General features: G+C 46.5%; 1 protein-coding gene across 2 annotated transcripts in view; it reads left to right on the forward strand.

Annotated features, from left to right (window-relative positions):
• The first annotated feature begins 10,684 nt into the window (after positions 1–10,684).
• The window catches only part of noc2l (NOC2-like nucleolar associated transcriptional repressor), a 169,353-nt gene continuing 166,033 nt past the window's right edge, over positions 10,685–14,004 (forward strand). For both annotated transcript variants that reach the window (XM_072245051.1, XM_072245052.1), the window contains exon 1: positions 10,685–10,745. In XM_072245051.1, coding sequence (XP_072101152.1) covers positions 10,726–10,745 — 20 coding nt within the window. In that variant the 5' untranslated portion in view covers positions 10,685–10,725. The remainder of the gene's footprint in view (positions 10,746–14,004) is intronic.

Consider the following 14,004-nt stretch of genomic DNA (forward strand, 5'->3'; position numbering starts at 1 on the left):
ACCTTATCAAATGCCTTGCTGAAATCCATATACACTACATCTACTGCTCTACCTTCATCAATGTGTTTAGTCACATCCTCAAAAAATTCAATCAGGCTCATAAGCCACGACCTGCCTTTGACAAAGCCATGCTGACTAGTCCTAATCAAATTATGCCTCTCCAAATGTTCATAAATCCTGCTTCTCAGGATCTTCTCTGACAACTTACCAACCACTGAAGTAAGACTCACTGGTCTATAATTTCCTGGGCTACCTCTACTCCCTTTCTTGAATAATGGAACAACATCTGCAGCCCTTCAATCCTCCAGAATCTGTCCCGTCCCCATTGATGATGCAAAGATCATCGCCAGAGGCTCAGCAATCTCATCCCTCACCTCCCACAGTATCCTGGGTTACATCTCATCTGGTCCCAGTGACTTATTCAACTTGATGCTTTCCAAGAGCTCCAGCACATCCTCTTTTTTAATGTCTATATGCTCAAGCTTTTCAGTCTGCTGTAAGTCATCCCTACAATCGCCAAGGTCCTTTTCCATAGTGAATGCCGAAGCAAAGTGTTCATTAAGTACCTCCGCTATCTCCTCCGGTTCCATACACACTTTTCCATTGTCACACTTGATTGGTCCTATTCCCTCACATATTATCCTCTTGCTCTTCACATACTTGTAGAATGCCTTGGGGTTTTCCTTAATCCTGCTTGCCAAGGCCTTCTCATGGTCTCTTCTGGCTCTCCTAATTTCATTCTTAAACTCCTTCCTGCTAGCCATATAATTTTCCAGATCTCTATCAATACCTAGTTTTTTGAATCTTTCGTAAGCTTCCTGACCACTTTCTACAGAGGATGTATCGAGGGCATCCTGAGCAGCTGCATCACGGCCTGGTTCGGGAATTGCACCGTCTCAGATCGCAGGACCCTGCAGCGGATAGTGAGGTCAGCTGAGAAGGTGATCGGGGTCTCTCTTTCCGCCATTACAGACATTTACACCACACGCTGCACCCGTAAAGCCAACAGCATTGTGAAAGACCCCACACACCCCCCCATACAAATTCTTCTCCCTTCTGCCATGTGGCAAAAGGTACCGAAGCATTCAGGCTCTCACAACCAGATTGTGCAATGGTTTCTTCCTTCAAGCCATCAGACTCCTTAATACCCAGAGTCTAGACTGACATCATTTATTATTATATTGTAATTTGTCCTCTACTGTGCCTATTGTCTTGTTTATTATTTATTGTACTGCCCTGCACTGTTTTGTGCACTTTATGTAGTCCTGTGTAGGTCTGTAGTCCAGTGTAGTTTTTGTGTTGTTTTATGTAGTCTAGTGTAGCCTTGTGTTGTCTCACTTAGTCTAGTGTAGTTTTGTGTTGTTTCACATAGCACCATGGTCCTGGAGGAACGTTGTTTCGTTTTTACTGTGTACTGTACCAGCAGCTTATGGCCGAAATGACAATAAAAAGCGACTTGACTTGACTTTTCTTCTTGACTAGATTTTCAGCAGCCTTTGTACACCACAGTTCCTGTACCATCCTTTCCCTGTCTCATTGGAACATACCTATGCAGAACGCCACACAAATATTCCCTGAACATTTGCCACATTTCTGCTGTACATTTCCCGAGAACATCGGTTCCCAATTTATACTTCCAAGTTCCTGCCTGATAGCTCCATATTTCCCCTTACTCCAATTAAACACTTTCCTAACTTGTCTGTTCCTATCCCTCTCCAATGCTATGGTAAAGGAGATAGAATTGTGATCACTATCTTTAACATGCTCTCCCACTGAGAGATCTGACACCTGACCAGGTTCATTTCCCAATTCCAAATCAAGTACAGCCGCTCCTCCTGTAGGCTTATCTACATATTGTGTCAAGAAACCTTCCTGAACACACCTAACAAACTCCATCCCATCGAAACCCCTTGCTGTAGGAAGATGCCAATCTATATTTGGGAAATTAAAATCTCCCACCACAACAACCCTATTATTATTTTTCCTTTCCAGAATCAGTCTCCCTATCTGCTCCTCGATGTCCGTGTTAATATTGGGTGGTCTATAAAAAACACCCCGTAGAGTTATTGACCCCTTCCTGTTCCTAACTTCCACCCACAGAGACTCTGTAGACAACCCCTCCATGACTTCCTCCTTTTCTGCAGCCATGACACTATCTTTGATCAACAGTGCCATGCCCCCACCTCTTTTGCCTCCCTCCTCGTCCTTTCTGAAACATCTAAAGCCTGGCACTCTAAGTAACTATTCCTGCCCCTGAGCCATCCAAGTTTCTGTAATGACCACAACATCATACCTCCAAGTACTGTCCACACTCTAAGCTCATCTGCTTTGTTCATGATGCTTCTTGCATTAAAATAGACACATCTCAAACCATCAGTCGGAGCGCATCCCTTCTCTATCACCTACCTATTGTCCCTCTCACACTGTCTCCAAGCTTTCTCTATTTGTGAGCCGACCACCCCTTCCTCTGTCTCTTCAGTTCAGTTCCCATCCCCCAGCAATTCTAGTTTAAACTCTCCCCAGTAGCCTTAGCAAACATCCCCGCCAGGATATTGGTTTCCCTCGGATTCAAGTGTAACCCGTCCTTTTTGTACAGGTCACACCTGCCTCAAAAGAGGTCCCAATGATCCAGAAATCTGAATCCCTGCCCCCTGCTCCAAACCCTCAGCCACCCATTTATCCTCCATCTCATTCTATTCCTATACTCACTGTCTCATGGCACAGGCAGTAATCCCGAGATGACTACCTTTGAGGTCCTGCTTCTCAACTTTCTTCTTAACTCCCTGTAGTCAGTTTTCAGGACTTCCTCCTTTTTCCTACCTCCGTTGTTGGTACCAATACGTACCACAACCTCTGGCTGTTCACATTCCCACATCAGGATGTCATGGACACGATCAGAAACATCCCGGACCCTGGCACCTGGGAGGCAAACTACCACCCGTGTTTCTTTCCTGCATCCACAGAATCGCCTATCTGACCTCCTATCTATAGAGTCCCCTATCACTGCTGCCTTTCTCTTCCTTTCCCTACTCACAGGGCCAGACTCTGTGCCACAGATGCGGCCACTGTTGCTTCCCCCAGGTAGGTCACCCCACCCCCCCAGCAGTACTCAAACAGGAGTACTTGTTGTTAAAGGGGACGGGGTACTCTCTAGTATCTGACTCTTGCCCTTCCCTCTCCTGACTGCTACCCACTTATCTGTCTCCCGAGGCCCCGGTGTGACTACTTGCCTACAGCTCCTCTCTGTCACCTCCTCACTTTCTCTGACCAGACGAAGGTCATCGAGCTGCACCTCCAGTTCCCTAACCCGGTCCCTAAGGAGCTGCAGCTCAACGCACCTGGCACAGATGTGGCCATCCAGGAGGCTGGGAGTCTCCCGGACTTCCCACATCTGACACCCAGTACAGAACGCCGGCCTCCTATTCCTATACTTCCTATTCCTCACAAGTAGCTGGCCTCACCTCGACCTGTTATCGCCGAAGCCCTGTTGAACCAAAGCCCGTCTATTCTGTCTCCCTCTACTCTGGTGCCCGCTCTATAAAGCTGTCTTCTTTTAAATCCTTCCCACCGTTCAAACTCGCTGATGTCCAAGCACTTGCACAGTCGTGTCTCCATCAAACCGCTGAGGAAAAATCTCTGAGTGTGTGCCTCCAGGCTTGTGTATCTCCTGACAATGAAAAGAGGCATGTCCTGGTTGATGTGGTCCTTAATGATGGATGCCACAATTTTTAAGGTATCGTTCCTTGAAGATGTCCTGGATACTATGGAGGCTAGTTTACTACTCTCTGCAGCTTACTTCGATCCTGTGCAGTAGCCACCCGTTTCCCCCACCACACCACAGAGTGATGCAACCAGTTAGAATATCCTCCATGGTACATCTGTAGAAATTTGTGAGTGTCTTTAGTGACATACCAAATCTCCTCAAACTCCTCATGAAATATAGCCGCAATTGTGCCTTTGGAGTTGCATCAATACTCTGGGTCCAGGTTAGATCCTCAGAGATATATTGACACCCAGGAACTTGAAATTGCTCAATCCGCTTCTGATCTCTCTATGAGGACTGGTGTGCATTCCCTGCCTTATCCTTTCTGAAGTCCACAAACAGTTCTTTGGTCTCACTAACGCCGACTGCAAGGTTTTTGCTGCGACCCCTCTCAACTGAATGGCATATTTCGCTCCTGTACACCCTCTCATCACCATCTGAGATTCTGCCAACAATCAGCAAATTTATGGATGGTATTTGAGCTGTGCCTAGCCACACAGTCATTGATGTAGAGAGATTGGAGCAGTAGACTAAGCACATATCCCTGTGGTGTGCCAGTGTTGATTGTCAGCGAGGTGGAGATGTTATTACCAAACCTTGCAGATTGTGGTCTTTGGGTTCGGAAGTAGAGGATCTAGTTGCAGAGGGGAGTACAGAAGCCCAGGTTCCGGAGCTTTTCGATCAGACCTATAGGAATGATGGTGTTAAACGTTGAGCTGTGGTCAATAAACAGCATAGACATTCACAATATACTGTAGATATGCACAGTCAAAGCTGGACACATTTATCAACATTTCCCCTGTGAATTGAACATGCAAGTCCATAAATCTGGCATAATAGTTGTATGCATCTACACCCATCATCACCCAGGACGTGCCCTCTTCTCATTGCTACCATCAGGAAGGAGGTACAGGAGCCTGAAGGCACACACTCAGCAATTCAGGAACAGCTTCTTCCCCTCTGCCATCCGATTTCTGGATGGACATTGAAACCATAAACACTATCTCACTACTTTTTTATCTTCTGTTTTTGCACTACTTATTTTAATTTACATATTTAATATACATATATAATGTAATTGTTTCTTCTATATTTATCATGTATTACATTGTACTGCTACCACAAATTTAACAAATTTCACGACAATGCCAGTGATATTAAACCTGATTCTGTACATACATGTTACATGTGCGTAAGTGATAAGCAAATAACATCTGCATAATTTACAATAAATGCATACTTTTGTTGTAATTATATACATATGCAATATGCATGTATTATACAAGCATGATATGCATATATGTCTAATATGCCTGTGTATATTATATATATTTGCCCACGTAACATGCATGGATATTATTGATAGTCATAATATGACTAAATCTGTATTTCTGTTTGTTACATGCATATATTATTAATGTATGTACATAATTTCCATGTATACATTTCCATGTATATAAATTAAACTGATTCCAAATCTGAATATAGGATCATATTTATGTAGCCATATCTGCATAAAATACATGCATATAATGTATGTGCATGATATATTATGCATACACAATGATCCTATATTCAGATTTGGAATCAGTTTAATTTATTTATCACATGTACATGGAAACATACAGTGAAAGGCGTTGCTTGCGTTAACAACTAGCACAACCCAAGGCTGTGCTGGGGGCAGCCCGCAAGTGTCACCACACATTCTGGCAACAACGTAGCATGTCCACAAGGCTCGCAGAACAACACAAACAACAACAACAACAAAACAAGCCCCTTTTCTTGCTCCTCCCCACTCACACTGACTTTGACTTTGTATGCTCAATATAATATTTACTGTGTGTTGGCACATGACCAAGTGGTTAAGGCGTCGGTCTAGTGATCCGAAGGTCGCTGGTTCGAGCCTCAGCTGAGGCAGCGTGTTGTGTCCCTGAGCAAGGCACTTAACCACATATTGCTTCGCGACGACACCGGTGCCAAGCTGTATCGGCCCTTGCCCTTCCCTTGGACAACATCGGTGGCATGGAGAGGGGAGACTTGCAGCATGGGCAACCGCTGGTCTTCCACACAACTTTGCCCAGGCCTGCGCCCTGGAAACCTTCCAAGGCGCAAATCCATGGTCTCATGAGACTAACAGATGCCTATATATAAATATTTACAGAACAGAAAGAAATACCGATACGAGCATTGCATGTTATTCATCGATTTGTTTAATGTCTATTAATGCACAATGTACATTATGCATTTTCCTAAATATGACCTCACAATATCAACACTGAACTGATTCCACAAAGGTTCAAGATTTAAAGGTTCATTTATTATCAAAGTATGCAACCTGAAATTCTTCTCTGGGTGGCCATGAAACCAGGTAAGAAAAGAAAGGCAGCACATTCATCAAACCCCAAAATCCCCCTCCCTGCAGAAAAAATGAACAAAAACCGAACAAGCAAATATACTCCCAAATGCCTCCTCTCTGCATAAAAATGCAAGAAAGATTAGGTAAGAAACACAGAGTATAAAAAGACTATATGACTGTTAAAAAGTCTATAGTCCAAGTCCATACCCAAAACACAGAAAATCTGAGGAGCACTCAGCAGACCTTTCCCTTTTGTTAAACATTGATGAAGTTTAACAATGGTTCGCAACCCCTTCACAGGTTTCCCGCCGTGAAGTTCGTGCACGCTGTTACTGCCTCCCTGAATCCCTCAGAGACTGCAGAGCGCCGAAGTACCTGAACAACCTCTGAGCTTCCACATCCACCGCGAAGTTTCATTCTCCCTCATCGTTTATCGGCGAACAATGGAAGATTTAATCAGCAAGCTGACGTCAAACAACGGCTTGCGGCCTGCCCGCCGCGAGGTTCCCGCACGCTGTCTCTGCCTCTCGGGGACTGCAGTGCGCTGGAGCACCCAAACGATCTCCAAACAGCAAATCACAGGCTCCAGCAGTTCCAGAATCACACTCGAGACAAAAAAGCAAATGTAATGGACATAAAAGAAGTGAAATATATGGTTTCATGATCTATCCAGGAGATGTCAACCGAAGGATCGTTGTACATTGGTGCCATCTTGGGCTCATTTTCAAGCACCCTACAATTCGTGCCCTCTGTTTTATTTATTTAATTAATTAAATAATATATATTTTTTTTTTTTGCTCTTGCATAATTTGGCTTCTTTTGCACATTGGTTGTTTGTTCGCGACTATTGCATTTCTCTGTTCTACTGTGAGTGCCTGCAAGAAACACTGTCACAGGAAAGCAGCGTCCGTCATCAGAGACACCACGCGCCCCCCCCCCACCCCCAGCGCCCAGGACACGCTCTCTTCTCGTTGCTGCCATCGGGAAGGAGGTGCAGGAGCTTCAGGACCCATGAAACCAGGTTCAAGAACAGTTTTGGAATTTGTTGCCACGGGCGGCAGTGGAGGCCAAGTCACTGGGTGTATTTAAGGCAGAGATTGATAGGTATCTGAGTAGCCAGGGCATCAAAGGTTATGGTGAGAAGGCGGGGGAGTGGGACTAAATGGAAGAATGGATCAGCTCATGATAAAATGGCGGAGCAGACTCAATGGGCCGAATGGCCGACTTCTGCTCCTTTGTCTTATGGTCTAGGGTCTTATTGCCCCTCAACCGTCAGGCTCTTGAACAAAAGTAGATAATTTCACTCAACTTCACTTGCCCCATCATTAAAGTGTTCCCACAACATCACTTGCACTTTCAAGGGCTCTTCATCTCATGTTCTGGATACTTATTGCTCATTTCTTTATTACTATTTCTTTCTTTTTGTATTTATGCAGCTTGTTGACTTTTACACACTAGTTGAAAACCCAAGTTGATGGGGTCTTTCATGATTCTGTGATAGTTATTATTATATTATGGATTTTCTTTACTTTATACTTTATTGTCGCCAAACAATTGATACTAGAATATACAATCATCACAGCGATATTTGATTCTGCGCTTCCCGCTCCCTGGATTACAAATCGATAGTAAATATTAAAAATTTAAATTATAAATCATAAATAGAAAATAGAAAAATGGAAAGTAAGGTAGTGCAAAAACACCGAGAGGCAGGTCCGGATATTTGGAGGGTACGGCCCAGATCCGGGTCAGGATCCGTTCAGCAGTCTTATCACAGTTGGAAAGAAGCTGTTCCCAAATCTGGCCGTACGAGTCTTCAAGCTCCTGAGCCTTCTCCCAGAGGGAAGAGGGACGAAAAGTGTGTTGGCTGGGTGGGTCGTGTCCTTGATTATCTTGGCAGCAGTATTTATTCAGTATGCCTACAAGAAAATGAATCTCAGGGTTGTATATGGTGACATATATGTACTTTGATAATAAATTTACTTTGATATTTGTATTTGTGCACGTCTATTAGATGTATCTAAAATACGCATATGTGTGTATCTGCTCACCGGACCTGGAATATCCAGCACTTAAGTGCTGTCCTTTTTACCTACCACAGGAGTTCCCTGGTGTCATTTACATTCCAGCTCAGGCCAATGTCAAGCAGGCTTTAGAAGATCTGAGCAATGGGATCAACGTGCACGAAACAGCGCACCCTAATGCCTTCACCATTGTTTTGGGAGATTTTAACCAGGCCAGTCTGAAAAAAAATCTCTAAACAACTACCATCAACAAATCACTTGCAATACCAGAGGAAACAACACACTGGACCATTGCTACACCACCATTTAGAATGCCTATCGTGCTATTCCACACCCCCACTTCAGGAAGTCTGATCACCTGGCTGCACTTCTACATCTCGAGTGTAGGCAGAGACTGAAGACTGCAGCACCAGTAGTGAGGACCAAGAAGGTTTGGACAAGGGAAGCACAGGAGCACCTACAGGACTGCTTTGAATCGCTGGACTGGACTGTATTCAGGGATTCATCTTTGAATCTGGATGAGTATGCTGCAGTTGTTACCGACTTCACTAAACCCTGTGTGGATGAGTGTGTGCCTACAAAGACTTACTGTACATCCCAAACCAGAAGCTGTGGATGAGCCAGGAAACACGTCGTCTGCTGAAGAGCAGATCTGTGGCATTCAAGTCTGGTGACCCAGGCACGTACCAGAAAACCAGGTATGATTTGTGGATGGCTATTTCAAGGATGAAGGGACAATTTCGAACGAGGTTGGAGGCAATATCAGATGCGCAGCAACTCTGGCAGGGTCTGTAAGACATTACCTCCCACAAAACAAAACCCAATCGCATGAAAGTCAATAATGCTTCACTACCAGATGAACTCAACGCCTTCTATGCCCGCTTTGAAAGGGAGAACACAACTACAGCTGTGAAGATCCCTGTTGCACACGGTGACCCTGTGATCTCTGTCTCAGAGACCGATGTTAGGCTGCCTTTAAAGAGGGTGAACCCTCACAAGGCAGAAGGTCTCGATGGAGTACCCGGTAAGGCTCTGAAAACCTGTGCCAACCAACTACCGGGAGTATTCAAGGACATTTTCAACCTCTCACTACTACTGGCGGAAGTTCCCTCTTGCTTCAAAAAGGTAACAATTATACCAGTGCCTCACAAGAATAATGTGGGCTGCCTTAATGACTATTGCCCAGGAGCACTCACATCGACAGTGATGAAGTTCTTTGAGAGGTTGGTCATGACTAGACTGAACTGCCTGAGCAAGGATCTGGACCCACTGCAATTTGCCTATTGCCGCAACAGGTCAACGGCAGACGCAATCTCAATGGCTCTCCACACGGCTTTAGACCACCTGGACAGCACAAACACCTATGTCAGGTTGCTGTTCATCGACTATGGCTCAGCATTTAGTACCATCATTCCCACAATCCTGATTGAGAAGTTGCAGAACCTGGGCCTCTGTACCTCCCTCTGCAATTGGATCCTCAACTTGCTAACCGGAAGACCACAATCTGTGTGGATTAGTGATAACATCTCCTCCTCGCTGACGATAAACACTGGAACACCTCATGGGTGTGTGCTTAGCCCACTGCTCTACTCTCTCTATACATAGTCATAGCCATAGTCATACTTTATTGATCCTGAGGGAAACTGGGTTTCGTTACAGTTGCACCAACCAAGAATAGAGTATAGATATAGCAATATAAAACTATAAATAATTAAATAATAATATGTGAATTATGCCAGGAAATAAGTCCAGGACCAGCCTATTGGCTCAGGGTGTCTGACCCTCCAAGGGAGGAGTTGTAAAGTTTGATGGCCACAGGCAGGATTGACTTCCTATGACGCTCTGTGTTGCATCTCGGTGGAATGAGTCTCTGACTGAATGTACTCCTGTGCCCACCCAGTACATTATGTAGTGGATGGGAGACATTGTCCAAGATGGCATGCAACTTGGACAGCATCCTCTTTTCAGACACCACCGTCAGAGAGTCCAGTTCCATCCCCACAACATCACTGCCCTTACGAATGAGTTTGTTGATTCTGTTGGTGTCTGCTACCCTCAGCCTGCTGCCCCAGCACACAACAGCAAACATAATAGCACTGGCCACCACTTCACCCATGACTGTGTGGCTAGGCTTAGCTCAAATACCATCTATAAATTTAGATTATAAATCTGGATTATGTATTGCATTGAACTGCTGCTGCTAAGTTAACAAATGTCACGTCACAGCCACAGACTACCTTAAGCAGCCACAGGATGAACAGCGATCGGGGTCAGCCCAGGGGAGTGACGTAGGGAGGGGGGGCGGGTGTAACAGGGAGAGACAATGTGTGGAACGGGGGGGGAGAGGACAGTGAAATGAGAACAAAAAGTAAAAACAAAGAAACAGAGAGCCACACAGAGCAGTGCCTATATGTCAGATGGTTTATAGATGGGATACTGTCTGATTGCTCCTGACTCTGCCCAGTCTCCCCCTCTCCCCGCCTGTCCATCTCCTCTGTCCCCCCCTTTCCCCGGTCCCGGGCCCATCCCGGCGGTAGGGGGCGGGGCCAGGCCTGGTTACACTGTATCCGCACGGTAGCAGCATGGCGCCGGGGAGTAAGCGGTGAGTGTGGATACCGGAGACCGGATCCTCTCCCCTGGGTAAACGTCGTCACCCCACCCCAGTCCCCCCCCCCCGCTGGGTGGGTGACTCCCCGGCCTGCCGGCCCCGTCTTTCTCAGGCCGCGCTGCTCGCTGTGGAAGAGGGGGGTTTGCGGGAGCAGCGTGGTTGCTGGGACCCGGAGGTCCCGGGATTGGGAGGCGAGTCTCGGGGGGAATCCCGAGACCGGGAGGCCAGTGGAACTTGAGGCGGGGGGAGCGTCCTTGGACTGGGTGTCGGGGTGGGGAGGGGGGCGTCCCGGGACTGGGTGTCGGGGTGGGGAGGGGGGCGTCCCGGGACTGGGTGTCGGGGTGGGGAGGGGGGCGTCCCGGGACTGGGTGTCGGGGTGGGGAGGGGGGCGTCCCGGGACTGGGTGTCGGGGTGGGGAGGGGGGCGTCCCGGGACTGGGTGTCGGGGTGGGGAGGGGGGCGTCCCGGGACTGGGTGTCGGGGTGGGGAGGGGGGTGTCCCGGGACTGGGTGTCGGGGTGGTGGGGAGCGTCCCGGGACTGGGTGTCGGTAGGGACTCGGGACACGTTGTTTTTGTTGGACATTATCATCTAGTGTGTGTTGTGTGTTACATACCCACATGTACACGTGTACCTGCACATATTGACACTTTCTCATATCTCTCCTTTCCCGTCACACACAATGTATGTATTATGCGTGGTGCTATGTAGGTTACAATGAAGATGAGGTGATGAATCTGATTGCTTCATTGAAAAGTGGAAGGAGTATTGTTGCATTGAATTTCTAGCACGGGCTTCCTGGGCCGAGTGGCCTGTTTAGGACAGTTTCGGGAGAATCAGAGCTTCTGGGTTCTACTCCATGGTTGGTGCAGTTATCTCTGAGTGTCTCCCTCTCTCCAGTGGCTGATTTCAGCCCTAGGCCATGGGAGTGAAGCCTGTTTGAAGGCTCCATTCCAGTGACCCATTGGCTCAGTGTGAGGCAAATGTAAAAGGTTCTGGTGTTATTATTTGTGTCAACGACCAACACAGTCCGAGGACGTTCTGGGGGCATCTCCCAAGTGTCACCAACATAGCTTGCCCACACAACTCACTAACCCTAACCCGTACGTCACTGGGCTGTGGGGGGAAACCCGTGCGGTCACCGCGAGAACGTACAAGGATGGCGGCAGGAATTGAACCCCCATTGCTAGTGCAGTAAAGCGTTGTCCTAGCCACTACGCCACTGTGCCAATTTACTGAAGAACATCAGTGGTTAAAACGAGCTGATAATTTCGTGCACGTAATGAATAGTTGCTCTTGAATCTTGAGTTGTTACTTGGCATAATGGTTGCTAAATGTCTGTCCACAAATAGTCAGCATAGAAACAGGCCCTCCTGACCGTAGAGTCCGTATCAGCTATCGAGTCCCCATTTACACGAATCCGTAATGAATCCCGTTTCATACTCTCACCCTCCCATCTACTATCCCTGGATTCTACACTCATCTCCACATGTGGGGCAATTTTCAGGCAGCAGTTTACCCAGAATCAGGTTTAATATCACTGATATATGCTGTGTTGCAGCGCCAGTACGGTGTGATACATTATTTATTAGTGATACAGTGTGGAGTTGGCCCTACAAGGCACACCACTACAGCAGCTGCACAATTTCAACTTAACCCTAACCTTATCACGGGACAATTTACGATGACTGGTTAACCTACCCGGTACGTCTTTGGACTGGGGGAGAAACCGGAGCGCCAGAGGAAACCCACGCCTTCCATGAGGAAAACGTACAGAGTGTCCTTGTAGAATGGTGCCAGAATTGAAATCCACGCTCCAGAAAGCCCCAAGTGTCATGCTAGCCGCTATGTTACCGTGGTAACCAAAGTTATGTCCGTTGAATGACAACACTATGTTCAAAATAGAGAGCAAAAATAGTGAGGTACAGGTTTCCCCCGCCATCCGAAGGTAGAGCGTTCCTATGAAACGGTTCGTAAGCCGAAATGTCATAAAGCGAAGAAGCAATTACCATTTATTTATATGGGAAAATTCTGTGAGCATTCGCAGACCCAAAAATAACCTACCAAATCATGCCAAATAACACATAAAACCTAAAATAACAGTAATATATAGTAAAAGCAGGAATGATATGATAAATACACAGCCTATATAAAGTAGAAATACTTTTCCACAATCATTGCCGGCACAGATCTCCGTAGCGAAAATCTCACGCAAGCGCTGTTGGCAAAAACACGGCGCAAGTGCTCTCCAGTAATCTTTAAACTATGAAGCTGCCAAGTCATACCAAATAACACGTAAAAATACACAGCCGATATAAAGTAGAAATAATGTATGTACAGTGTAGTATCACTTACCGGAATCGGGACAGCACCAGGTACACTGATGATGGTGTGTTAGACTGAGTCGTCGCAGGCTGGGTTGTGCAGTGGCCCCCACCCTCCGGGCCACCATCCGATACATTGCCGTGAAGCACACCGGGGTCCAGCGGTAGCCGGGACGCACCCAGCACGTCTAAGAAAAAACCCGAAATAAACATGCTAATTAATTAGGTGCTGCCAGACACATAATTGTCGGCCCAGATCAGTGCCGATTGCTTCGCCTTTGATCTGGGCCAACATTTACGTGTGGGGCGGCATCTAATTAATTAGCATGTTTATTTCGGCTTTTTCCCTAAAGATGTGCTGTGTGTCTCCCGGCTACTGCTGCATTCTCCGCGAATTGGTACACTATCTGTCCGCGGCCTGTGTGTTGGGGTAGTGGGACACTGGGATGTCATGTCCTCTTCTGTTTCCATTAGAGCAGGCAGCTCATCTTCTATGACTGCCTGCCTCAATGTCGAAGATCGAGGTTCGTCGTCTGCTGTGGTTGATGTGGAAGGCTTGCTTGACTGCTTAGCCTCGCGCATTTTTCTATCATACAGTTCTTTGTAAGGACTCAAAGAATCTTGCAAATATCCCCTAAACCTACGTACCCTTTCAAAATTAAAGTCGTACTTTATCATTACTCATTCGGTTTCAATTGTTATCCTTTCCTCTTCCAATTTCATCAGCTCTTCATCTATCAGTTCTTGGTCATGGGATGCCAAAGCCTCTTCAACATCATCTTCGTCAGCTTCCACAAGCCAAACTCACTTTGTCCTTGCTTCGTTCACCACGATCGAAACGCTTAATTATGTCTAGTTTTACGCTAAGTGTAACACCCTTACGTGCTCTTTCAGGCTTTTCTGACACCATAGAACTCATCTTGCTAACGGCT

Source organism: Mobula birostris, chromosome 27 (assembly GCF_030028105.1).
Source record: "Mobula birostris isolate sMobBir1 chromosome 27, sMobBir1.hap1, whole genome shotgun sequence".
In the NCBI taxonomy this organism is placed as follows: domain Eukaryota; kingdom Metazoa; phylum Chordata; class Chondrichthyes; order Myliobatiformes; family Myliobatidae; genus Mobula; species Mobula birostris.